Genomic DNA, 26,878 nt, shown 5'->3' on the forward strand with positions numbered 1-26,878 from the left:
CACTTTGTGGGTCCCACCGTGTTTTTTCCTTTTTGGGAATTTTAAATGTTTTTAATGTGCAGGGATTTGGTTTCCTTTGCCATTTTTTTGTGTTTTTTTGTATTTGTCTGGTAAGTTAATAAACTTATTTTTGTATTTTTTTGTATGGGTTCCATAGTAATAATGTCCCATGCCTTGCTGCTCTCATAGTAACTGCCTCCTGTGCCCCCAAAGTAATAATGTCCTCTGCCCTGCTGTCCCCCCATAGTAATAATGCCCCCTACCCTGCTGTGCCCCAAACAAAACAAATACCTCATACTCACCTAATGTGGGCATGGAACAGATCTTTCTCTCCTCTGGCCTTCAGTAAGCCTGTCTCGACTACTTCCCTAATGGTCGATTCTGGGTCAAGATGTTTTTTATATTTTAAATAAAACCACCCCTTTAATGGGTTAAATACAGTATCTTAATTTTTTTGTTGAATCTTCTGATTATCACTATTTATGTACAATATCCCTCTCAGCCCCCCCACTAGCTCCATAGGTTCTAGGATAATAGTCCAACATATTAAAGGATAAAGAAAGATCCAAACAGAAACAGGAAATATTTAAAAGTGAATTTTATAAACATTGTGAGACACACACACAATCACGTAAGATATTCTATGCACACGGTTGATATATAGTCGAGTTATCGATTCGCAACCTAGAATACAGTCATATTTCTTTATCGTACAACTTCTCAGTAAAATAAAATAAAACAGTAATTTAAAAAACTGCTACTTTCCTGTGGGTGTTCTGATTTCTGAGTAAACAATTTCTCATACTGTGAACATCAAACGGACGTCTCGCCTATGTGAATTCTCAGATGCGTAACAAGCATTGATTTCACAGTGAAACATTTCCCACATTCTGGACATGAAAAGGGTTTCTCCCCTGTGTGAATTCTCATATGTTTACTAAGCTTTGATTTCACAGTAAAACGTTTCCCACATTCTGAACATGCAAAGGGCTTCTCTCCTGTGTGAGTTCTCTGATGAATAACAAGATTTGATTTTGAAGCAAAACATTTCCCACATTCTGGGCATAAAAATGGCTTCTCTCCTGTGTGAGTTGTTTGATGCCTAAGAAGAAGTGATTTCCGAGTAAAACATTTGCCACATTCTGAACATAAAAGTGGTTTTCCTCTAGTGTGAGCTATTTGATGTTTAGCAAAATGTGATTTTGTAGAAAAATGTTTCCCACATTCTGAACATGAATATGGTTTCCCCTCTGTGTGAATTCTCATGTGTTTCACAAGAGTTGTTTGCCGAGAAAAGCATTTGCCACATTCTGGGCATGAATCTGGCTTCTCCCCTGTGTGAGTGCTTTGATGTATAACGAGACTTGATTTCGCCACGAAACATTTGCCACATTCTGAACATGAGAATGGTTTCTCCCCTGTGTGAATTCTTTGATGACAAACAAGATCTGATTGCTGAGAAAAACACTTTCCACATTCTGGGCACGAATATGGCTTCTCCCCTGTATGAATTCTCTGATGTTTAACAAGATCCGATTGCTGAATAAAACATTTCTCACATTCTGGGCATGAAAATTGCTTTCCTTCAGTGTGAGACCTTTGATGTATAACAAGATTTGCTTTAATCTGAAAACATTTCCCGCATTCTGTGCATGAAAATGGCTTCTCTCCTGTGTGAGTTTTTTTATGTATGCCAAGACTTGATTTCCACTTAAAACATTTGCCACATTCTGAACATGAAAACGGCTTCTCGTCTGTGTGAATTCTTTGATGGCAAACAAGATATGAATGCTGAGAAAAGCCTTTCCCACATTCTGGGCATAAATGTGGCTTCTCTCCAGTGTGGGTTCTTTCATGTATATTAAGGTTTGATTTTGCCATAAAACATTTGCCACATTCTAAACATGAATACGGTTTGTCGCCTGTGTGAGTTCTTTGATGTTGATGAAGACTAAATTTCCGAGTAAAACATTTCCCACATTCTGAACATGAAAATGGCTTCTGCTCTGTCAGAGCTCTTTGATGTACAACGTCCCTACTATGACTTATTTTTTTCCTCTCAGTCTGTGATGAATCAGAAGACAGAACCTGCTGACAAGGATCAGATGAACGCTCTGTGCTGTGGAGGACTGAGGGTGTATCTGGGATAGTGGCGTGCTCTTCGTATCCATCTTGTCTGGTACCATAATCAGTATTTATAATATCTGAATATATCTGTCCTGAGCTGCTGGTACAGTCACCTGGTAAGAAGAAAAACTTATAAATTATATCAATATTTTATGACATTTATACCTAAAATGAAGAAATGGGGGGGGGGGGAGGATGAATAGATGGGGAGGTGTAGGCAGGGGAGCGTGGCAGAGTTCGCCAAAGAATAGGGAAAACCAACAACAGTTTCAGGCTATGTTCACAATAAGTAAGTTCCGTAGCAATCGTAGCCAATTGGCAACAACGGCCGTGATTACTACTGAACATACGTAGTGCTGCACGTTAAAGGGGTTGTCCGGAGATAAAAAATTATTCACAGAATAACACACATTACAAAGTTATACAACTTTGTAATGTATGTTATGTCTGTGAATGGCCCCCTTCACCGTGTTTCCACCCACCCACGCTAGACCCGGAAGTGTGGTGCGTTATACTCACCGCATCTCGTGTCGTCCACGGTCTCCGATCGTCAGCAGTGACGTCTTCTTCGGGAGCTTGGCGGATCTTCCCGAGTGCCGGCCACCGTCTGCAGCGTCATCCGAAGCTCAGCCGTGATTGGCTGATCATAACTGTGCTCAGCCAATCGCGGCTGATGACGCGGCCACGTCATCAGCTGCTCAGCCGCGATTGGCTGAGCACAGTTATGATCAGCCAATCACGGCTGAGCTTCGGATGACGCTGCAGAGGGCGGCCGGCGCTCGGGAAGATTCGCCGGCCTCCCGAAGAAGACGTCACTGCTGACGATCGGAGACCGTGGTCGGCACGTGACAGGTAATGTATAGCGCACCACACTTCCGGGTACACGGGTGGGGGTGGTGGGACACGGGGAACGGGGGCCATTCACAGACATAACATACATTACAAAGTTGTATAACTTTGTAATGTGTGTTATTCTGTGAATAATTTTTTATCTCCGGACAACCCCTTTAAGGGAATCCCGGAGGGAGTGTATACACATAGTACATATATACATACACATGGTATACACTCCGGCCAGAACCCCTAGCGGCGCCGCAAAAAAAACTACATGTCAGTTTTATGCTGACGCTATTCATTGAATAGCGGCCGCAGAGAACCTGTCAGTGCACACAAGGGAGCTCCAGCCGCACGCTCCATTGTGTGCAACAGCACCCACATCCAAATTCAACAGCAATGAAGATCATCCGGCAGGTACTGCAGTATCGGCCGTTCAGTGACCAGCCAGGTCACGGAACGGCCGGTGTTTTACTATACGGGAACATGGCCTCACAGCGCATAGTTACTAAACAGTAGCACAAGAGCAGTACAATAAGAGAGACGCAATCCAGTCATCGGAGTTATGGAGAGCTGTGTAACTTTTTGAAGATAGTCTGCTGTGACAGTTTCTCTGCCACACCTGGAAAGGCGAACATAAACCAGTATAAACTAGTAAAAAAAAAAAAAAAAACAGCTAAGGTGCGCGAGCCGCCCTCCGAGAGGGTGTGAGCAAGAGAAGAGGACAGTACCTAGCAGCAGCTAAATGCCAATCAACTCTGATCAAATAAGAGGATTAGACTAAATCGACTGTTCCAAGTACCAAGTGGTGTGTTGGAACACATCCCGTAGTTTCTGCTGGATTCTAGCGGCACAAGTAGAAAAAAGCTTTTGACCTTGGATTTTTTATGTAAGGTGGCTTCCACCCAGTCCATTCCAGTCCAGTCCAATCTTTTTCTTTCAGATCAACTGATTTTAGAAAGTTATATAGAATTATAATCTACTTCTATTTAAAAATCTCAAGTCTTCCCATACTTATCAGCTGCTGTATGTGCTGCAGGAAGTGGTATATTTTCTCCAGTATGACCCAGTGCTCTCTGCTGCCACCTCTGTTCATGTCAGGAACTGTGCAGAGCAGCAGCAGCAAATCCCCATTTAAAAAAAAACACTCCTACTTTGGACAGTTCCTGACATGGACAGAGGTGGCAGGTGAAAGCACTGTGTCAGACTGGAGAGAATACACCTCTTCCTGCAGGACATACAGCAGCTGATAAGTACGGGAAGACTTGAGAATTTTAAATAGAAGTAAATTACAAATCTATAAAACTTTCTGAAACCAGTTGATCTGAAAGAAAAAGATTTTTGCTGGACAACCCCTTTAATTTCAGCAAAAAAAACAAAACAAAAATCATAGAGATGGGCAGGGTAGGGAAGTGGGGGTGGTGGAGAGCCACTCCTGCAATATCAATTAGGTAATAGGCTGTTTTCGTTTTCCAGGCGGTACTCAGGCTGTCTCCACCTTTCCCACGGAATGGGAAGGCAGCGGGAGAAAAATGCGATGGTTCGGGTTCGTATGAAACTGAACTTCAGCCCTGTTCGATCATCTCTACTCCAAATACCACTGAACATTGCAGCTGAATGAGGCGTAAAGGGGGGAGGGGGGTCTCTGGCAAATCCTAGTTTTTTAATATTCCACACAAAATAGTCACAGCTAATGACTGAGGAGAATGTGTGAGTATTTAGTGGTCACTACTCACCTGGGCGGTTACCTGTAGTGATGTCCTCCTTATACTGCTCATCACTGCTGTCATCTGTCTCTTCCTCTTCTTCTTTTACCCTTATGTCTGTAGCATTAATATAGTCCAGATCTTTTTCTGTAGTGATGTCCTCCTTATACTGCTCATCACTGCTGTCATCTGTCTCTGCAGCATTAATATTGTTCCCATCTTCCCCCTAATTGATAAGATGTGAGAGAAATATTGTAAAAGTCATCAGACAGGAGGAGAAGTCAGGTGGGATGTACAGATCATAGGGAACATCTCCATCTACCTGATCCTGATCCTGTGGGAGAAGAGGACGGGGACATCTCTCTGGTGCTGTTCTCTTACTGGATCTGACTGGAGGGAACACATACAGAGACTGAATTCATTCTTTCCATCCAGATAATACAGAGAGGAGGTGTGTATATAGTCCTGTCTATTACCTGCTGATGGGAGGGGCTGCTGATCCTCCAGCATCACATCCTTGTACTGATCCTTGTGTCCTTCTACATACTCCCACTCCTCCATGGAGAAATAGACCGCCACGTCCTGACACCTTATAGGAACCTGACACACACAATGGTCACACAGTCATCCCCCCCACCCCTCCAGTGGTGTTACTGTATAATGTCCCAGCATTCCCAGCAGCCACAGTCTCACCTCTCCACTCAGCAGCTCCACCATCTTGTTGGTGACTTCTAGGATCTTCTCTTCCTCCATTTCCTCATGTATCAGGGGCCCCGGGATTGGGCTCAGGGTTCTTCCCCATCCTTCACACCCAGGGGCCCCACAGCGCCCACTAGAGGACTTCTTCACTACTGTGTAATCCTGTGTATGGAGAGACACATTACTATCACTCCATCCATTCCCAGAATCCCTCACCTCTCCAGTCCTATCCATCTGTTATTCCATAGATAAGAATGATGTCATGATGACATCACTCCCAGAATCCCTCACCTCCCCAGTCCTATCCATCTGTTATTCCATAGCTAAGAATGATGTCATGATAACATCACTCCCAGAATCCCTCACCCCTCCAGTCCTATCCATCTGTTATTCCATAGATAAGAATGATGTCATGATGACATCACTCCCAGAATCCCTCACCTCTCCAGTCCTATCCATCTGTTATTCCATAGATAAGAATGATGTCATGATGACATCACTCCCAGAATCCCTCCCCTCTCCAGTCCTATCCATCTGTTATTCCATAGATAAGAATGATGTCATGATGACATCACTCCCAGAATCCCTCACCTCTCCAGTCCTATCCATCTGTTATTCCATAGATAAGAATGATGTCATGATGACATCACTCCCAGAATCCCTCACCTCTCCAGTCCTATCCATCTGTTATTCCATAGATAAGAATAATGTCATGATGACATCACTCCCAGAATCCCTCACCTCTCCAGTCCTATCCATCTGTTATTCCATAGATAAGAATGATGTCATGATGACATCACTCCCAGAATCCCTCACCTCCCCAGTCCTATCCATCTGTTATTCCATAGATAAGAATGATGTCATGATGACATCACTCCCAGAATCCCTCACCTCCCCAGTAAGCAGGAAGAGTATGTGTAGGGTGAGGGTTATTATCCTCTCGGCCATCTTGTCTCTGTCTCTCTCCATGGTTGATGGGTCGGTTTCTTATATAGAAGATATCAGCAGAGGATCCTGGAGGGAAGAGGAGGAGACAATGTAATATATTGGGAGTCTCCAGGATAATATAACTTTATTGATCTGGCACAGTGAACAGTCACATGATGTCCTAGGAAAGAGAGAAGAAAATGTGAAGAAAGATTCTCATCTCCCCCAACATGATATCATCCAGATGAGAGGAGAGAAGAGGAAACAGCACAGATCGGCAATGACACAAGGAACAACAACACCTCATACCTAATACCGCCCAGTCCTGAAGGGGTTAATGTTCAGCTGTCCCCCCCAGCTCTTTCTTTGTGACTCCACCCGTCCAGAGCTGTGCTTCCAGTACCTGCCATGATGTCACAGTCATGTGATCAGTCACATGGAGGAGGAGTCACATGATCAGGGGGATGCTGCTCAGTGTATGCAGGACTCTGCTGTGCTGGATGAGCTGAAGTGATGTGTATGCAGCAGAGCTGTGTGTGATGTGTGTGGAGCAGAGCTGTGTATGTGTGTTATATATGCCTGCAGCAGAGCCCTGTGTGTAATGTACATGTAGCTGAGCTCTATATGTGTAATGTACATGTAGCTGAGCTGTATGTGTGTAATGTACATGTAGCTGAGCTGTATGTGTGTAATGTACATGTAGCTGAGCTGTATGTGTGTAATGTACATGTAGCTGAGCTGTATATGTGTAATGTACATGTAGCTGAGCTGTATATGTGTGTAATGTACATGTAGCTGAGCTGTATGTGTGTAATGTACATGTATCTGAGCTGTATATGTGTAATGTACATGTAGCTGAGCTGTATGTGTGTAATGTACATGTAGCTGAGCTGTATATGTGTAATGTACATGTAGCTGAGCTGTATATGTGTGTAATGTACATGTAGCTGAGCTGTATATGTGTGTAATGTACATGTAGCTGAGCTGTATATGTGTGTAATGTACATGTAGCTGAGCTGTATGTGTGTAATGTACATGTAGCTGAGCTGTATATATGTGTAATGTACATGTAGCTGAGCTGTATATGTGTGTAATGTACATGTAGCTGAGCTGTATGTGTGTAATGTACATGTAGCTGAGCTGTATGTGTGTAATGTACATTTAGCTGAGCTGTATATATGTGTAAAGTACATGTAGCTGAGCTGTATATATGTGTAAAGTACATGTAGCTGAGCTGTATATGTGTGTAATGTACATGTAGCTGAGCTGTATATATGTGTAATGTACATCTAGCTGAGCTGTATATGTGTAATGTACATGTAGCTGAGCTGTATATGTGTAATGTACATGTAGCTGAGCTGTATATGTGTAATGTACATGTAGCTGAGCTGTATATGTGTAATGTACATGTAGCTGAGCTGTATATGTGTAATGTACATGTAGCTGAGCTGTATATATGTGTAATGTACATGTAGCTGAGCTGTATGTGTGTGTAATGTACATGTAGCTGAGCTGTATGTGTGTGTAATGTACATGTAGCTGAGCTGTATGTGTGTAATGTACATGTAGCTGAGCTGTATGTGTGTAATGTACATGTAGCTGAGCTGTATATGTGTAATGTACATGTAGCTGAGCTGTATATGTGTAATGTACATGTAGCTGAGCTGTATGTGTGTAATGTACATGTAGTTGAGCTGTATGTGTGTAATGTACATGTAGCTGAGCTGTATGTGTGTAATGTACATGTAGCTGAGCTGTATATATGTGTAATGTACATGTAGCTGAGCTGTATGTGTGTAATGTACATGTAGCTGAGCTGTATATATGTGTAATGTACATGTAGCTGAGCTGTATGTGTGTAATGTACATGTAGCTGAGCTGTATGTGTGTAATGTACATGTAGCTGAGCTGTATATGTGTAATGTACATGTAGCTGAGCTGTATGTGTGTAATGTACATGTAGCTGAGCTGTATGTGTGTAATGTACATGTAGCTGAGCTGTATATGTGTGTAATGTACATGTAGCTGAGCTGTATATGTGTAATGTACATGTAGCTGAGCTGTATGTGTGTAATGTACATGTAGCTGAGCTGTATATGTGTAATGTACATGTAGCTGAGCTGTATATATGTGTAATGTACATGTAGCTGAGCTGTATATGTGTAATGTACATGTAGCTGAGCTGTATATGTGTAATGTACATGTAGCTGAGCTGTATGTGTGTAATGTACATGTAGCTGAGCTGTATGTGTGTAATGTACATGTAGCTGAGCTGTATGTGTGTAATGTACATGTAGCTGAGCTGTATATGTGTGTAATGTACATGTAGCTAAGCTGTATATGCAAACTGGGAGACTCCCTGGTATAGAAGGATCTGGGTGTACTTGTAGATAATAGACTACAGAACAGCACACAATGTCAGTCAGCTTCTTCTAAGGCCAGCAGGATATTGTCATGTATCTAACAGGCATGGACTCTCTGGACAGGGATATAATATTACCTCTTTATAAAGCTTTGGTGTGGCCTCATGTGGTTATGCTGTCCAGTAATGGGACCCAATGCGTTTAGTCTTAAGAAGTACAAGTAGATATATGATAGAGCTCATGTAAGTATATAAATGGTTCGTAGAAGAAATTTGGGGAAAAGATGTTCCAGGTAAAACCTCCTTAAAAGGCAAGGGGGCCTCCGTCTGGAAAAAAAAAGGTTCAGTCTCCGGAGACAACAGGATGTCTCCACCATGAGAACAGTGAATCGGTGGAACAGTGACCCCAGGATCTGATCACAGCAAAAACAGTGGAGGCTTCAATACAGGAGAGACAAGTTCTTAGAGCAAAATAGCCTAAATGCAGATGTATAAAAGCTATCCGTCATCCCTCCCCCTTCCCTCCATCCATCCCCTACCTGGTTGAACTTGATGGACATGTGTCTTTTTTCATCTGTACTATGTAACTTTGCAGAAAAAAAAGAGGGTCAGTGGATCCTCAGTTACTGGTCTTAAAACTCGACTAAAACGAGAATAGGTAGATATCCCTCATGGGAAGGGCAGCCGTTGCTAAGGGGCGCCTCCTAGTGAGGAGATCACCAAACTACCCTTTTTATGCCTCGTTCACACTACAGAATCAGCGCTGAGATTCTGTGCGGAACCCCCTTGCACCGGCTTGGACAAATCCTGCCTTCTATCAGTTTAAATAAGAGGGCTCATGTGCCTTCGCTCTCCGCTGAAAGAACTGACATGTCTTACTGTTAATACATTTTGTGCTTTATACTTCTAAATACTATAATAATTATAGCTAAACTGTTATATTTGTAGCACAAAATACACATTTTTCCTGTAAAAAATACACATTTTTCTTTATAAAAAAGCAAAGACATGTTGGGAGGAAAAAAAACATTTAATTTTAAAAAGGCCAAGGGCATTCAAAAAATACAAATCAGCTGTAGCCTTTAAACATTACAGAGGTCAACAAAGCCTGTAAAAAGGTAATAAAAGCAGCAACAATTCAGAATGTGGTAGCCATAGATAGCAAAAGAAACCCCCAAAATTCTTCAAATATATTAATGCCGTATATTAATGCCGAAAAACCAAGGTCAGAGCATGTAGGACCCCTAAATAGTGGTGAAGGGGAGTTAATAACTGGGGATCAGGAGAAAGCTTAATGGGTTCTTCAGCTCTGTATATACAAAAGAAGAGGATGGAGCTATGGAGGGAGGGGCCAGTGATAAGGTGGGTGGAGCCAATACTGGTAGCACTTGTAATGTACTGAACTGGCTTACTATAGATATGGTCCAGAATAAATTAAATAGACTGAATGTAACTAAAGCTCCAGGGCCTGATGGATTACACCCCAGAGTTCTTAGGAAACTCAGTTCTGTAATTTCTTTACCCTTGTATGTTAGGTGATTCTTTGGTGACTGGTATTGTGCCGAGGGACTGGCGTAAGGCAAATGTAGTGCTGTTCTTCAAAAAGGGCTCTCGAACTTCCCCAGGTAACTACAGACCCGTAAGCCTAACGTCCATTGTGGGGAAACTATTTGATGGGCTTATAAGTGACTACATCCAGGAATATATAAGGGGGAGATATGATTCATTTATTTACATATATAAATGGCCCCTACAAGAAATATGGAGAAAAGATGTTCCAGGTAAAACCCCCTTTAAAAGACAAAGGGGGCACTGCCTCCGCCTGGAGAAAAAAAGGTTCAATCTCCGGAGGTGACAAGCCTTCTTTACCATGAGAACTGTGAATCTGTGGAACAGTCACCACAGGATCTGGTCACAGCAACAACAGTAGAGGGCTTCACCACAGGAGAGACAAGAGCATAGACCAAAATAACGTTAATGCATATATATAGAACCTACCCATCATCCCTCCCCATCCCCTCCTTGGTTGAACGTGATGGACGAGTCTTTTTTCAATCATACTATGTAACTTGTATTTTCCTCTTTTCATAGAAATATATGGTCCCCAGATAGGGGACGCACCGGATATCAAACCGACAAGAACAGACACTGCACTTGATCTTAGCCAAAAGGCCGAGAAGCAATGAGGGGTGTAATATTTTTTGGTCGGTAACGTCACATGTGAGAGACAGAATCTATAACAAATTCCAGAAAATCACATTGTAGGATTTGTAAATAAATATTTTGCATTTTATTACAGAAAAAAAGTATTTGATACAATAAGGAAACAGAACTTAGGGGTCGTTTAAACGTCCATAGAATTCCGTCAGTACACGGACGTGATCTGCGGACAGGACATGGGAGCTCCCAGCATTGTGATTAATTATGATGTGGAGAGCTCCTAAAGTTTCAAATTTTGCTCTAGTGTACTGACACAGCCGCTCTTGTGTTTCTTCCATTTTCTAATAATTGTGCCTTCTCACCAAGCTGCTTGCGTATTGTCCTGTTGCCCATCCCAGCCTTGTGCAGGTCTACAGTTTTGTCCCTGGTGTTCTTTGGTCTTGGCCACGGTGAAGAGGTTTGAGTGTGATTGGAGAGGAGCAGTTAATACAAGTAGTAAGTGCAGAGTCGGAGAAGCTTCTTATAGAGAAACTAACAAGTCTGTGACAGCCAGAATTCTTGCTGGTTGGTAGGTGATCAAAGACTTATTTCATGCAATAAAATCTAAAATAATTATTTGTAAATCAAGTTATGTGATTTTCTGGATATTTTTTTATAGATTCTCTCACAGGTGAAGTGTAACTACGTTAAAAATTATACACCCCTACATTCTTTGTAGCAGGGAAAATTTGTAAAATCAGCAGTGTATGAAATACTTATCGTAACAGAGGTCAGATGTCCCAGCCGCCGTCCGTTCACTTACCACCGCTAGTCCTTCGGGCCTAGCTGCATGGAGCACCGTGTGTCCTCTCTGCATGCAGTATAGATCCGGCTACTCGAGGGGGTGCGTGCAGATCCTTCCCAGATTTAATTCTCACCTCTGACTTAGGGTCCCTTTACACAGAGATTTATCTGAAAGATTTTTGCAGCCAAAGCCAGGAACAAACTATAAACAGAGAACAGGTCATAAAGGAAAGACTGAGATTTCTCTTTTTTTTCAAATCCATTCCTGGTTTTGGCTGCAAAAATCTGCCAGATAATCTGTGTGTGTAAAAGGGAATCTTAGGTTTATAAGGAGGCTTCCTGCACATGTGCCCTGCCTGAGTGTCAAGGTCTGTTGGTCCTGCAAAGGTCTATTATTGGTGTTTTTAAAGTGACTGTACCACCAGGCCCAGGCTGAAGCACCCTTAGTGGGAAGAAACCCCAGCCCCTCCATGACGTGACTCCATTACAATCAATGGAAACCTATCATAGAGGGGCTGGGGTTTCCTCCCACTAAGGGTGGGTCGGCCGCCTCCAGTGCTTCAGCCTGGGCCTGGTAGTACAGTCACTTTAAAGGTGCCTCCTGTACCTAGATTACCCAGCTACAGAGTTCCTGTACCCTTTGTCCTGGTTCCCATGTTCCTGCTGTGGTCTTTCCATATTCTGGTGTTCCTGTTGTCTGGTCTTGCACTCTCCGTTGGTTCCTGTATTCCTGCGTATTCCCATCCAGTGTGTGAACCTGGCCTAACTCATGTTTGTACCAGTTACCTGTTCCTTCACCAAGTTACCTGCATTGTTTAGTTTGTACCTGTGTCTTCCTCTCCAGCATCTGTCACCTGCATCGGGTGTGTCCATGGTCGATATATTTGCCTGTATTGTTTTTATGGCAACTCCATCCTTGCCAACTTGTCCGTGCAGACCAACTGCCGCTTGTTCTGTCTTTCTCAAGAGGTAGTGACCTGGTGTGTCCTCCAGGAAAGCCTATGTCCACCACATGATGCAGATAATGGCATATTTGCCTAATAAAACCAATTACGAAATCATTGGGCGGGACATTCTAGTTACTTAGGTGGCTGTGCGGTGGTGGGCTCCCACACCTCTTTCCCTCTTCTTTGCTCTACTTTCCCCTTTTCTTCTCTTTAAAGGGGAACTCCGGATAAGAAAAACTTGTTTTCTATTAAAAGTACATTAAAAGTTTTATAAATGTGTCTATACAATGTATGACTGGGTTCACACACAGTATATTTCAGTCAGTATTGTGGTCCTCATAGCAACCAAAACCAGGAGTGGATTGAAAGCACAGAAAGGCTCTGTTCACACAATGTTGAAATTGAGTGGATGGCCGCCATATAACGGAAAATAACTGCCATTATTTTAATACAACGGCCGTTGTTTTAACATAACAGCAAATATTTGCCATTAAATGGCGGCCATCCACTCAATTACAACATTGTGTGAACAGAGCCTTTCTGTGCTTTCAATCCACTCCTGGTTTTGGTTGCTATGAGGACCACAATACTGACTGAAATATACTGTGTGTGAACCCAGCCTATTACTGTATCTGTACGGTTCTGCCACACTGGTAGCTGATAGAAATCCAGGAAGTGAAAAAATATGGCCCCTGTGCGGATTCACATTGTCTCCTGCTCCCACTGATCTCCCACTTTAGGAGACAAATATTCTATTCCTCTGTCTCACATTGTATGTGTTTGCTGAGCACAGGCTGATGATGCAGAGAGGGAGAGGGCGTGATTTACCATCTCAGACCGGCCAGAAGCAGGTGTTTCAGCTTTGCTGATTGTGCAAAAGTCTACAGAGAAATTAGGGCTGTGTTCACACATGTTGGAGTGTCATTGCAGTACGGCAGCATCTGCACAAAAACGATGCAGTAACACAATTAGATAATGCTAAACAGCAGAGAGGATCAGAGCCGGCACTGCCAATCCCACCTGCACAAAAAAGGCATAAACAGTATATCCCATGTAAGATAATATCGGATGATTTCCTTATAGTGGGAATCAACTTCAAAGATAAAAGATGCTTAATCATAATATGTGCATGGAAAGGAAAATAAAAATTTAAAAAGTTCTTTGCTTTATTCCAATATCAGCATTACAGGTAGAGAATACAGCGTGCTGTGTGGTGATACAGGTAGAGAATACAGCGTGCTGTGTGGTGTTACAGGCAGAGAATACAGTGTGCTGTGTGGTGTTACAGGTAGAGAATACAACGTGCTGTGTGGTGTTACAGTAGAGAATACAGTGTGCTGTGTTGTGTTACAGGTAGAGAATACAGGGTGCTGTGTGGTGTTACAGGTAGAGAATACAGTGTGCTGTGTGGTGTTACAGGTAGAGAATACAGCGTGCTGTGTTATAGGTAGAGAATACAGGGTGCTGTGTGGTGTTACAGGTAGAGAATACAGCGTGCTGTGTGGTGTTAGAGGTAGAGAATACAGCGTGCTGTGTGGTGTTACAGGTAGAGAATACAGTGCTGTGTGGTGTTACAGGTAGAGAATACAGCGTGCTATGTGGTGTTACAGGTAGAGAATACAGCGTGCTGTGTGGTGTTACAGGTAGAGAATACAGTGCCGTGTGGTGTTACAGGTAGAGAATACAGCGTGCTGTGTGGTGTTACAGGTAGAGAATACAGTGCTGTGTGGTGTTACAGGTAGAGAATACAGTGCTGTGTGGTGTTACAGGTAGAGAATACAGCGTGCTGTGTGGTGTTACAGGTAGAGAATACAGCGTGCTGTGTGGTGTTACAGGTAGAGAATACAGTGCTGTGTGGTGTTACAGGTAGAGAATACAGTGCTGTGTGGTGTTACAGGTAGAGAATACAGTGCTGTGTGGTGTTACAGGTAGAGAATACAGTGTGCTGTGTGGTGTTACAGGTAGGGAATACAGTGTGGTGTTACAGGTAGAGAATACAGCGTGCTGTGTGGTGTTACAGGTAGAGAATACAGTGCTGTGTGGTGTTACAGGTAGAGAATACAGTGCTGTGTGGTGTTACAGGTAGAGAATACAGTGTGCTGTGTGGTGTTACAGGTAGAGAATACAGTGTGCTCTGTGGTGTTACAGGTAGAGAATACAGCGTGCTGTGTGGTGTTACAGGTAAAGAATACAGCATGCTGTGTGGTGTTACAGGTAGAGAATACAGCGTGCTGTGTGGTGTTACAGGTAGAGAATACAGCGTGCTGTGCTGGTGGGACCACAATGAAATGATAAAGTACTGCAAATATTTCAGTAACACAATGAAACTGCAATGTGTGAACACAGCCTAGATGTTCTGCAACAGCTTTGGACGGTGAATGGGCAGGGTGGGGGACTGTGATGAACAGCTGAGGGAAAGCATTGCATTCTGGAACCTGTAGTACTGAGTACATCTGCTCAACCAGAAAATACAGAAACACAAAACAGAACGAAACCCCACAAAACAAATGGATTTTGGGTAGTTTCAAAACTGGGACAGATAGGTAAGTATTGTTATATGCTTCTGCAGAAGTTTCTTTTTTTTTTTTTTTTTTTTTTTTTACCTCCACCCGAAGTTCCCATTTTACAACTTCTTCTCTACTCTCTTTAATTGATACTTAGAGATAACACAGTGCATCTTTTGACAGCAATCCTGTTCCCCCCACTCTTTCCCCCTCTCTTGGGTACACTAGCTTTTCTCCTTCTCCACACTCTTCCCCCTCCCTAAGTGTTTTTGTGTATGTGGACGTGCGTATATTTGTTCTTCCCTTATTATTGTTTTGTATGGCAAAGATGTAGTTGCCTTACCGAGTGCCAACTGAGAGTTTCATGTAAAGTGGCTCAGTTATGGGTCGGGAATAGAGATGAGCGAACCTGGAGCATGCTCGAGTCAATCCGAACCTGAACTTTCGGCATTTGATTAGCGGCGGCTGCTGAAGTTGGATAAAGCCCTAAGGCTATGTGGAAAACATGGATATAGTCATTGGCTGTATCTATGTTTTCCAGACAACCTTAGAGCTTTATCCAAGTTCAGCAGCCCCCGCTAATCAAATACCGAACGTTCGGATTCGGATCGACTCGAACCCGAACCCGGTTCGCTCATCTCTAGTCGGGAGTCAAGATGGCCTGCTTCTCCCTTCCACTGCTCATATGGAACAATATAGGTTCACCACGTTGCCTTTTACCTCTTGGCTCTTCAGTTATTGTATTGAAGCTTTCTGCTATGCCGCACTTTGTGTTTTTATGTGTTGAACACATATACTTTTGTATGTATGTTTGCTTATCCTACAAATTCTTTAATAAAAACTTATTGAACCATAAAACCAAAGTTTCTTAAAATCTCCTGGACTATTGATTTCAGCAAGAAAAAAACACAACAGTGACACTTTAAAGAGGACCTGTCACCCCCCGTGCCAGGGTGACAGGCTCCCGCTCCCCCGTTACAGCCCCCTATACTCACCTGATCCCGGAGATATGAGCGCCCGAAGCCCGACGTGCGTGCTCACAGGAGAGTCCGATGCCCATAGAGAATGACGGAGCATCGGACTCCCCATTCATTCTCTATGAGCGTGCGCGCCGGGCTTCGGGCGCTCATATCTCCGTGACCCGACCGGGTCAGGAAGCGGGATCAGGTGAGTATAGGGGGCTGTAACAGGGGGTCGGGAGCCTGTTACCCCGGCACGGGGGGTGACAGGTCTCCTTTAAAACTTATGTCCCGTCTTGGCCTTGTTCTTTTTTGTTTTGTAGTGACATTTGTTTCTTCTATTCCCTCTCATCCTTTGGGGTCCTGAGTGACCTACCTCTAAACTGGCTCATACTGGTTTGTAATTGTTTTTGTGTTTTTAAAAAATCTGTAATAAAAACTATTGAAACGAAAAAAAAAAAATATGATACATACGTCTATTTTTAGTCAAAGAGGGAGTTTTATAAATTGTAACCAAACCTCAGCTGTGAAACTATACAGCCCAGATTGTTCCCCCAGCGCTGCCAATCTTTCGGCTCTCACCCGTCCAGACGCCCGTTCGCCTGGTACTTCCGACCATTTGTCTGTCGCTGTGACTGGCTCCTCTCTCATCGGCCTCAGATCACCATGTGCGATAGTGTGATATGGCGCTCTGGCTATCGGCGCTCCTTCAGCCCATCTACCTCCGGCAGGGGCTCAGCCATCTACGACAGAGTGTTACAGTCACGTCCCTCCACCAGATCTCACAACCGGTGAGTATGCTACAAGGAGGGAGGCGGAAGGTCCTGGTCCTGCTGCTGTGTGTCACCTCTGATGAATTTTCTGATGTTTAATAAGATTTGTTTGCTGAGAAAAACATTTGCCGCATTCTGGGCATAAAACTGGCTTCTCCGCTGTGTGAGTTTTTAGATGTTTAACAAGATATGATTGCTGAGAAAAACATTTCTCACATTCTGGGCATGAATATGGCTTCTCCCCTGTGTGAGTTCTTAGATGTTTAACAAGATATTGTTGCAGAGAAAAACATCTCCCACATTCTAAACATGAATATGGCCTCTCCCCTGTGTGAATTCTCTGATGTTTAACAAGATCTGATTGCTGAAAAAAGCAGCTCTCACATTCTGGGCATGAAAATGGCTTCTCTCCTGTGTGAGTTCTTTGATGTATAGCAAGACCTGATTTCCACTTAAAATATTTCCCACATTCTAAACATGGAAATGGCTTCTCACCCGTATGAATTCTTTGATGACAAACAAGATCTGATTGCTGTGAAAAGCATTTATCACATTCTGTGCATGAAAATGGCTTCTCTCCTGTATGGGTTCTTTGATGCATGCGAAGACCTGATTTCCACTGGAAACATTTCCCACATTCTGAACATGAAAATTGCTTCACTCCTGTGTGAATTTTCTCATGTATATTAAGATTTGATTTTGACGTAAAACATTTGCCACACTCTGAACATGAATACGGTTTGTCTCCTCTATGAGATTTTTGATGTTGAACAAGACTATATCTCCGAGTAAAACACTTCCCACATTCTGAACATGAAAATGGCTTCTGCTCTGTCAGAGCTCTTTGATGTACAACGTCCCTTCTATAACTTATTTTTTTCCAAGGATCAGATGAACTTTCTGTGCTGTGGAGGACTGAGAGTGTATCTGGGATAGTGGCGTGCTCTTCGTATCCATCTTGTCTGGTACCATAATCAGTATCTATAATATCTGAATATATCTGTCCTGAGCTCCTGGTACAGTCACCTGGTAAGAAGAAAAACTTATAAATTATATCAATATTTTATGACATTTCTATCTAAAATTTTCTGTTTAAATTGCAAAACGTAGCGTAATATTTATTATTATAAAGGTTTTCAGTTTTTTCAGTCAAGAGATATCTTATAAGGACAATTTGGAAATAAAAAGAAAAGTACTCTCACCTGCCCTGATCCCTACAGCTGACAGTATGATCCTCTTTAGTCCCCAGTGCTCTCTGCTTCCTTGTGTTTCCCATAACATTGCGTTGATGCAGATAACGCCAGCTCAGCCCATTCACTGACCAAAGTGGGATCACTGCTGTCACTACTCACTGGCTGAGAGGGCATTTCCTGCATACATATCACTGGGAGCAGGAAGTAGTGGTGGTGGTGGGCATCAGTGACTAAGAGACATCAGGACACCAGTTGTGAGTGATCGGAGCAGATGAGTATCATGGTTAATTTTGTATGTCTTTTTTGTGTGCTTGCACGCTGCATTTTTAAATATTTCTGATGAGCGAAAATTCCTTTAAGAGATAATAGTGATCAAAGTCTAACACCTGAGGGCAAAGACCATTAGGGCCGTATTTAACGGGAACATTATGATTCGGATAATCGTTAAATTGTTCAGAACGAAGCGATAATCGTTGGATAGCAGTTAACGATTAAACGACGAGCGAGAAATCGTTGATCGCTTAATGAGACCTGGACCTATTTTTATTGTTGCTCGTTCGCATGGAATAAGACGTCGTTCGGTCATTCTCAGTAGGGACGAATGCAATAGGCACGACAAGACGAGGATGTTAGACTAGACGCAGGCATGCCCCTGATGCAAACACTATGATTGCCCCCACCTACGGTCTTATAAACAGAATATAGATATGCGGTCTCCAATATATACAGACAACAATGTGATAAGTCTGCTCAACACTAATCATTATATACATGGTGAGATGAGCCGGGGGAAAGGGGTGAAGCTCAGGCAGAATCAGCTGAGAGGTAAGTGCGAGTCAGACCTCCATATACAGATGAGTGCGGGAGCTGAATTTTAGCAGGTCGGACATAAGTCGTCAACTTTGAACTTTGAAGGGCCCCCAGACTTATGGGCACGATAGCAGCTGCACTCCATGCGACCCCTATAGCTACACTACTGGCCAGAAGGCTTTCTTTCAGTTTCTTTACATATAATTTCTTCCCAGGATTCCCACCAAAATTGGCCATATACATGGCTGCTCATCTACACCATCAATTCTGTACATACAACAGTTCAGTAAGGGCCTGATCACCAATGGAAACGGGTGCCGATCTGCTAGATCAGAGCTCGTTTACTGAGCCTATTACACGGCTCGATAATTGTGCAGCAAGCGTCGCATATAAATATATATAAAGTTAGTGATGTTCGTGCAGCTCTTGCCTTTAGTGAAAAATACAGTGGTGCCTTGGATTAGGAGAATAATTCATTGTGGGTCCGCGCTTGTTATCCAAATCCACTCTTAAACTAAAGCAAATTTTTCCATAAGAAATCACTGATCTGCAGACAATTGGTTCCACAGCCCAAAAATAATGATTTATCTTCCGAATAACATGTAAAACAGATGAAAGAAACATTCAGAAACAGCAGAATCTGTGATATTATAAGTTACTGTACAGTAATGGAGAGGATGGGAAACACAAGGGCTGACAGAGACTGCAGGGAGCAGGAAGGAATGAGCAGGACAGATGTGGTCACATACATGCAGCGCTCTCTGTCTGGGCAGAGAGGGGTTACAGCTATGGAGAGATTACCCCCACAGTCCTGTCCCCTGATGTAAGCCCCAGCCTGAAGTGGATGATTTGGAAGGTGAGGGAGACTTCCTAGGTCAGAGTACAGGGCTGTAGACCCCGCTATGCAGACCATGCCCCTCCCCCACTCATGCTCCCACCCAGAACAGGGAGCTCTTACACCAAAGCGATGCTCTTATACCAAGTCACAATTTTGAAAAACTGTGAGCTCTTAAACCAAAACGCTCTTAAACCAAGGTACCACTGTAATAAAGTTTATACATACCTCTCCACACTCCCCAATGCTTCTGTTTGCTCCCCGATGTCTTCCTGGCTTCTGCCCAAAGCCATAACAGTAGAGCAGTCTCTAAAGCAACCGGCCGCTCAACCAATCACTGGCCATGGCGCTATCCTGTCTCGGCCAGTGATTGGCTATTTAGCCTGTCACTTCAAAGACCGGCTCTGAAGTTCCACCAGCGGCTGCAGACAGACAACAGGCAGAAGCCAGAAAGACACCGGGGAGCGTGGAGAAGGATGTATAAACTTTATTATTTTCTTTACACATTTATCAGCCGCCAGCAGCGCATCACTATTACATGTAGCAATGCACAGTCAGCAGGCGATGATTTTTAGTCTGCACCATAAGACACGATCAGCCGATGATTGTTGTCAACAGATCGGCCTGATTCAGCAGATTATTGCTCCATGTAATAAATCTAATAATATTCCAGTCACTACTCACCTGGGCGGTTACCTGTAGTGATGTCCTCCTTATACTGCTCATCACTGCCGTCATCTGTCTCTTCTTCTTTCACTATTATGTGTATACCATTAATATAGTTCAGATCCTTCCCTGAAGGGATGTGCTCCTTACACTGCTCATCACTGCTGTAATCTGTCTCTTCTTCTTTTGCCCTTATGTTTAAAGCATCTATGTAGTTCAGATGTTTCCCCGTAGGAATGTCTACCAAATATTGCTTGTCACCCCTTTCATCCATCTCTTCTTCTTCTTCTTTTACTATCTTGTTTGTGGCATTGATACAGTTGATATTTTTTTCTGTAGGAACGTCCTTATACTGCTCATCACTGCTCATATCTGTCTCTTCTTCTTTTACTCTTAGGTCTGTTTCAATCCACCAGTCTAGATTCTTCTTTGTAGTGACATCCTCCTTATACTGCTCATCACTGCTCACATCTGTCTCTGGAGCATTAATATTGTTCCCATCTTCCCCCTGATTCATAAGATGTGAGAGAAATATTATAATAGTCATCAGACAGGAGGAGAAGTCAGGTGGGATGTACAGATCATAGGGAACATCTCCATCTACCTGATCCTGATCCTGTGGGAGAAGAGGACGGGGACATCTCTCTGGTGCTGTTCTCTTACTGGATCTGACTGGAGGGAACACATACAGAGACTGAATTCATTCTTTCCATCCAGATAATACAGAGAGGAGGTGTGTATATAGTCCTGTCTATTACCTGCTGATGGGAGGGGCTGCTGATCCTCCAGCATCACATCCTTGTACTGATCCTTGTGTCCTTCTACATACTCCCACTCCTCCATGGAGAAATAGACCGCCACGTCCTGACACCTTATAGGAACCTGACACACACAATGATCACACAGTCATCCCCCCCACCCCTCCAGTGGTGTTACTGTATAATGTCCCAGCATTCCCAGCAGCCACAGTCTCACCTCTCCACTCAGCAGCTCCACCATCTTGTTGGTGACTTCTAGGATCTTCTCTTCCTCCATTTCCTCATGTATCAGGGGCCCCGGGATTGGGCTCAAGGTTCTTCCCCATCCTTCACACCCAGGGGCCCCACAGCGCCCACTAGAGGACTTCTTCACTACTGTGTAATCCTGTGTATGGAGAGACACATTACTATCACTCCATCCATTCCCAGAATCCCTCACCTCTCCAGTCCTATCCATCTGTTATTCCATAGATAAGAATGATGTCATGATGACATCACTCCCAGAATCCCTCACCTCTCCAGTCCTATCCATCTGTTATTCCATAGATAAGAATGATGTCATGATGACATCACTCCCAGAATCCCTCACCTCCCCAGTAAGCAGGAAGAGTATGTGTAGGGTGAGGGTTATTATCCTCTCGGCCATCTTGTCTCTGTCTCTCTCCATGGTTGATGGGTCGGTCTCTTATATAGAAGATATCAGCAGAGGATCCTGGAGGGAAGAGGAGGAGATAATGTAAACACAATTCATCACCAGCTGGAGCAAAATAAAAGTTCTGGCTGTAGTGATGTATCAAAACAGGGCATAAACTACCAAGTCCTGAAGGGGTTAATGGTCCTGCTGTCGTGTGCTTCCAGGACCTGCCATGATGTCACAGTCATGTGATCAGTCACATGGAGGAGGAGGAGTCACATGATCAGGGGCTGCTGCTCAGTGTATGCAGGACTCTGCTGTGCTGGATGAGCTGAAGTGATGTGTATGCAGCAGAGCTGTGTGTGTGTGATGTGTGTGGAGCAGAGCTGTGTATGTGTGTGTTATATATGTCTGCAGCAGAGCCCTGTGTGTAATGTACATGTAGCTGAGCTGTATGTGTGTAATGTACATGTAGCTGAGCTGTATATGTGTAATGTACATGTAGCTGAGCTGTATATGTGTAATGTACATGTAGCTGAGCTGTATATGTGTGTAATGTACATGTAGCTGAGCTGTATATGTGTAATGTACATGTAGCTGAGCTGTATATGTGTGTAATGTACATGTAGCTGAGCTGTATATGTGTGTAATGTACATGTAGCTGAGCTGTATGTGTGTAATGTACATGTAGCTGAGCTGTATATATGTGTAATGTACATGTAGCTGAGCTGTATGTGTGTAATGTACATGTAGCTGAGCTGTATATATGTGTAATGTACATGTAGCTGAGATGTATGTGTGTAATGTACATGTAGCTGAGCTGTATGTGTGTAATGTGCATGTAGCTGAGCTGTATATGTGTGTAATGTACATGTAGCTGAGCTGTATATATGTGTAACGTACATGTAGCTGAGCTGTATGTGTGTAATGTACATGTAGCTGATCTGTATATGTGTGTAATGTACATGTAGCTGAGCTGTATATGTGTGTAATGTACATGTAGCTGAGCTGTATATATGTGTAATGTACATGTAGCTGAGCTGTATATATGTGTAATGTACATGTAGCTGAGCTGTATATGTGTGTAATGTACATGTAGCTGAGCTGTATGTGTGTAATGTACATGTAGCTGAGCTGTATGTGTGTAATGTACGTGTAGCTGAGCTGTATATGTGTAATGTACATGTAGCTGAGCTGTATATGTGTAATGTACATGTAGCTGAGCTGTATGTGTGTAATGTACATGTAGCTGAGCTGTATATATGTGTAATGTACATGTAGCTGAGCTGTATGTGTGTAATGTACATGTAGCTGAGCTGTATATGTGTGTAATGTACATGTAGCTGAGCTGTATGTGTGTAATGTACATGTAGCTGAGCTGTATGTGTGTAATGTACATGTAGCTGAGCTGTATATGTGTAATGTACATGTAGCTGAGCTGTATGTGTGTAATGTACATGTAGCTGAGCTGTTTATGTGTAATGTACATGTAGCTGAGCTGTATGTGTGTAATGTGCATGTAGCTGAGCTGTATGTAATGTGCACGTAGCTGAGCTGTATATGTGTAATGTACATGTAGCTGAGCTGTCTGTGTGTAATGTACATGTAGCTGAGCTGTATATGTGTGTAATGTACATGTAGCTGAGCTGTATATATGTGTAATGTACATGTAGCTGAGCTGTATGTGTGTAATGTACATGTAGCTGAGCTGTATATGTGTGTAATGTACATGTAGCTGAGCTGTATGTGTGTAATGTACATGTAGCTGAGCTGTATGTGTGTAATGTGCATGTAGCTGAGCTGTATGTGTGTAATGTACATGTAGCTGAGCTGTATGTGTGTAATGTACATGTAGCTGAGCTGTATGTGTACACAGTAGGGCTGGGTTCACACTATGTATATTTCAGTCAGTATTGTGGTCCTCATATTGCAACTAAAACCAGGAGTGGATTAAAAACACAGAAAGGCTCTGTTCACACAATGTTGAAATTGAGTGGATGGCCGCCATTTATTGGCAAATATTTGCTGTTATTAAAACAACGGCTGTTATATTGAAATAATGGCCGTTATTTACTGTTATATGGCGGCCATCCACTCAATTACAACATTGTGTGAACAGAGCCTTTCTGTGTTTTTAATCAACTCCTGGTTTTAGTTGCAATATGAGGACCACAATACTGACTGAAATATACGTAGTGTGAACCCAGCCTAGAGCTGTATATGGATGTAGCTGAGCTACACTTCATACATTTTGTTGGGCTGATAGGGGTGCACAGGAGATGTACAGCAAAGCTTGAGAAGACACATGGCTGCTTGTCACCAATGAAAAAATGGAATGGACCCAACTTGAGTGCTCCCCTCTGCAGTATAGAACACAGCCTTCTCCTCGTCCTGCTGAAATTGGTGCTGAGAAATCGATACGAATTTGCTTTGGGTTCCAAGCTCCGTTATACCTTCTCCCATCCCGGCCTCCTCCATACGCGACACTTTCTCCCTTATAGTGATGAGAGATTCTTTGAGCACACAAGTGGTATTGTTAAGCTGACTGTAGCGTCATCTCAGCCCACCACCCTCTTTGTTGACTCCTCAAAGATGCATAACACCTCGCATATGTCAGACATCCTTGGCCACTCATTGGTAGCGAACTGCGGAAGCTAAATGGGAAGCGCACAGGGGGTTTGGAGCTGATACTGTAGTAACGCTCTCTGCTGCTCGCAAACCCTGGAGAACATGTAGTATGTTGAGTTCCAGCACGTGCCGACGTCGCACAAAGCTGGGGAGCGACAAAATAGAATTTAACAGCAACTCAATTCAGGAGAACAGCAGATTGGACGTGACACAACGTGCTTTTATTATTTTTAAAAGTGGAGCACAGCGCTGAAACTAGCAAAGAGGTCAACACAGGTGTATACAGGGGAATTAGCACCTTTCACGTATCACAGCGGCTTTTTTTTTACGTAACCCAGAATGCAAAAACTTGTCCCGTGACAATTAGAATGTTATAACAAATAGGTCAATACAGGCGTTATTCAGGGAAATGATCAGCTGCCTGCCTGTCTAAAGGTGCGTTTACACAAAACGATAATTGGCCCGATCGTACGATTAACGATGTCGGAGTAACGATTTTTTTTTTCATAACGATCAGCGTTTAGACGGAACGAAATATCGCACGGAAAATTCGCTTTGCGATCGTTTCGCGATTGCTTAAGCCTATCTCACACATTGCTTAAATCGGTGAAAGACTGTTTACACGGAACGATTTGCTAACTTTTTGCGAACGATGAACGACGGTTTGAGAACATGTTGAAAGATCAAAATGAACAATTTCTCGTTCGTCTTTTGATCGTTCGCTGCGTTTACACGTACGATTATCGTTCAAATTCGATCGTTATCACGCAAATTTGCTTGCTAATCGATACGTGTAAACGCACCTTAAGCAGATGATGTGCTATTAGCCGGCCTCATCACTGAATGAACAGAGCTATATGCTATATGTCCTACTCCAAGATCTCTCCCTCATCTTGCAATAATTAGAATATAGGAGGAAATAGATCCAGTGAAGCCTATTCTTCTCAATGAACAGCTGCCTGCCTGTCTGTGAGAACAGGTAGCTGCAATACATATATATACATAGAGAGAGAGAGAGCAGGAGATATAGCAGATATATATATAGAAAGAGAGAGAGCAGGAGACATATAGAGAGAGAGAGAGCAGGAGATACAGCAGGTATAGATAGTAGGATATATATATATATATATATATGTATATAAATATATATATTTATACGTATATATATATATATATATTTAAATAGCAGATCCTGGCACTGCAATCCTCTCCCTGGCCAGCTGCACGTTCCGTCAATATTTTCTCATAGACTTACATTGAAAATATTGATGGACTACGCGGCCGCAATATCTTCCCGGCTATATCTTCTGATCTGATCTCACCAGTGATCAACAACTTTTGACACGTCTGATGACATGACAAAGTTATTTTTAGTGACAGGTAAGCTTTAACGTCTTAAGGACGGAGCCAATTTATTTTTTTGCGTTTTCGTTTTTTCCTCCTTGTGCTTAAAAGGCCATAGCACTTGCAATTTTCCACCTAGAGACCCACATGACCCCTTATTATTTGCGTCACTAATTGTACTTTGTAATGACAGGCTGAATTTTTGCATAAAGTACACTGCGAAACCAGAAAAAAATTCAATGTGGGGTGAAATTGAACAAAAAAAACAAATTTCTTTTATTTGGGGGGTTATTGTTTTTACGCCGTTCGCCCTGGGGTAAAACTGACTTGTTATATATGTTCCTCAAGTCGTTACGATTACAACGATATGTAACATGTATAACTTTTATTGTATCTGATGGCCTGTAAAAAATTCAAACCATTGTTAACCAATATATGTTCCTTAAAATCGCTCCATTCCCAGGCTTATAGCGCTTTTATCCTTTGGTCTATGCGGATGGGTCAAGTGTCATTTTTTACGCCATGAGGTGTACTTTCTATCGATACCTTGATTGCGCGTATGAATAGTTCGGGTTTTTTATTGATAACACTTTTTTTTTTTTTACACTTATACTAGAAGCCCCCCTGGGGTTAGGGTTATTCCCCTCTGGGGTTAGGGTTATTCCCCCTGGGGTTAGGGTTATTCCCCCCCTGGGGTTAGGGTTATTCGCCCCTTGGGGTTAGTGTTATTTCCCCCTGGGGTTAGTGTTATTTCCCCCTGGGGTTAGTGTTATTCCCCCCTGGGGTTAGTGTTATTCCCCCCTGGGGTTAGTGTTATTCCCCCCTGGGGTTAGGGTTATTCCCCCTGGGGTTAGGGTTATTCCCCCCTGGGGTTAGGGTTATTCCCTCATGGGGTTAGGGTTATTCCCCCCCTGGGGTTAGGGTTATTCCCCCCCTGGGGTTAGGATTATTCCCCCTGGGGTTAGGGTTATTCCCCTCTGGGGTTAGGGTTATTCCCCCCCTGGGGTTAGGATTATTCCCCCTGGGGGACTTCTAGTATAAGTATACTGATCTCTCATTGAGATCTTTGCTGTATACTTATACAGCAAAGATCAATGAGATCGGCACTCGGATGCTTTCGGCTGCTGCAGCCGAAAGCATCCAAGTGCCGAGCCGGGATCAGCGCCATTTTGGTGGAGACCCCGGCTGGAGCAGGATGTGTGGATCGTTGTCCCGGAGGAGCGATTCAC

At 43.1% G+C, this 26,878-nt stretch overlaps 1 protein-coding gene and 2 pseudogenes across 1 annotated transcript; all 3 read right to left on the minus strand.

The window, feature by feature from the left end:
- Window positions 1-580: 580 nt before the first annotated feature.
- LOC138787613 (oocyte zinc finger protein XlCOF6-like) lies at window positions 581-3,875 on the minus strand. The gene is made up of 2 exons (XM_069964954.1): window positions 3,764-3,875; window positions 581-2,240 (listed from the first exon to the last, which is right to left on the minus strand). Exons 1-2 carry the CDS (start codon window positions 3,873-3,875, stop codon window positions 814-816), a joined length of 1,539 nt encoding a protein of 512 aa, XP_069821055.1. The 3' UTR covers window positions 581-813.
- Window positions 3,876-10,724: 6,849 nt separating this feature from the next.
- LOC138787685 (U2 spliceosomal RNA) lies at window positions 10,725-10,839 on the minus strand (annotated as a pseudogene).
- A 5,714-nt stretch (window positions 10,840-16,553) lies between these two features.
- Window positions 16,554-26,878, minus strand: part of LOC138786652 (zinc finger protein 208-like) — a 102,613-nt pseudogene continuing 92,288 nt past the window's right edge.

Source organism: Dendropsophus ebraccatus, chromosome 3 (genome assembly GCF_027789765.1).
Source record: "Dendropsophus ebraccatus isolate aDenEbr1 chromosome 3, aDenEbr1.pat, whole genome shotgun sequence".
In the NCBI taxonomy this organism is placed as follows: domain Eukaryota; kingdom Metazoa; phylum Chordata; class Amphibia; order Anura; family Hylidae; genus Dendropsophus; species Dendropsophus ebraccatus.

Excerpts from the sequence above, each read along its gene's own strand:
- LOC138787613 (XM_069964954.1), bottom strand. The coding sequence starts at position 3,875 with ATGGACTGGGTGGAAGCCACCTTACATAAAAAATCCAAGGTCAAAAGC. Across the intron at positions 2,241-3,763 it reads GTGTTCCAACACACCACTTG|GTGACTGTACCAGCAGCTCA; the intron begins GTACTTGGAACA and ends TCTTCTTACCAG.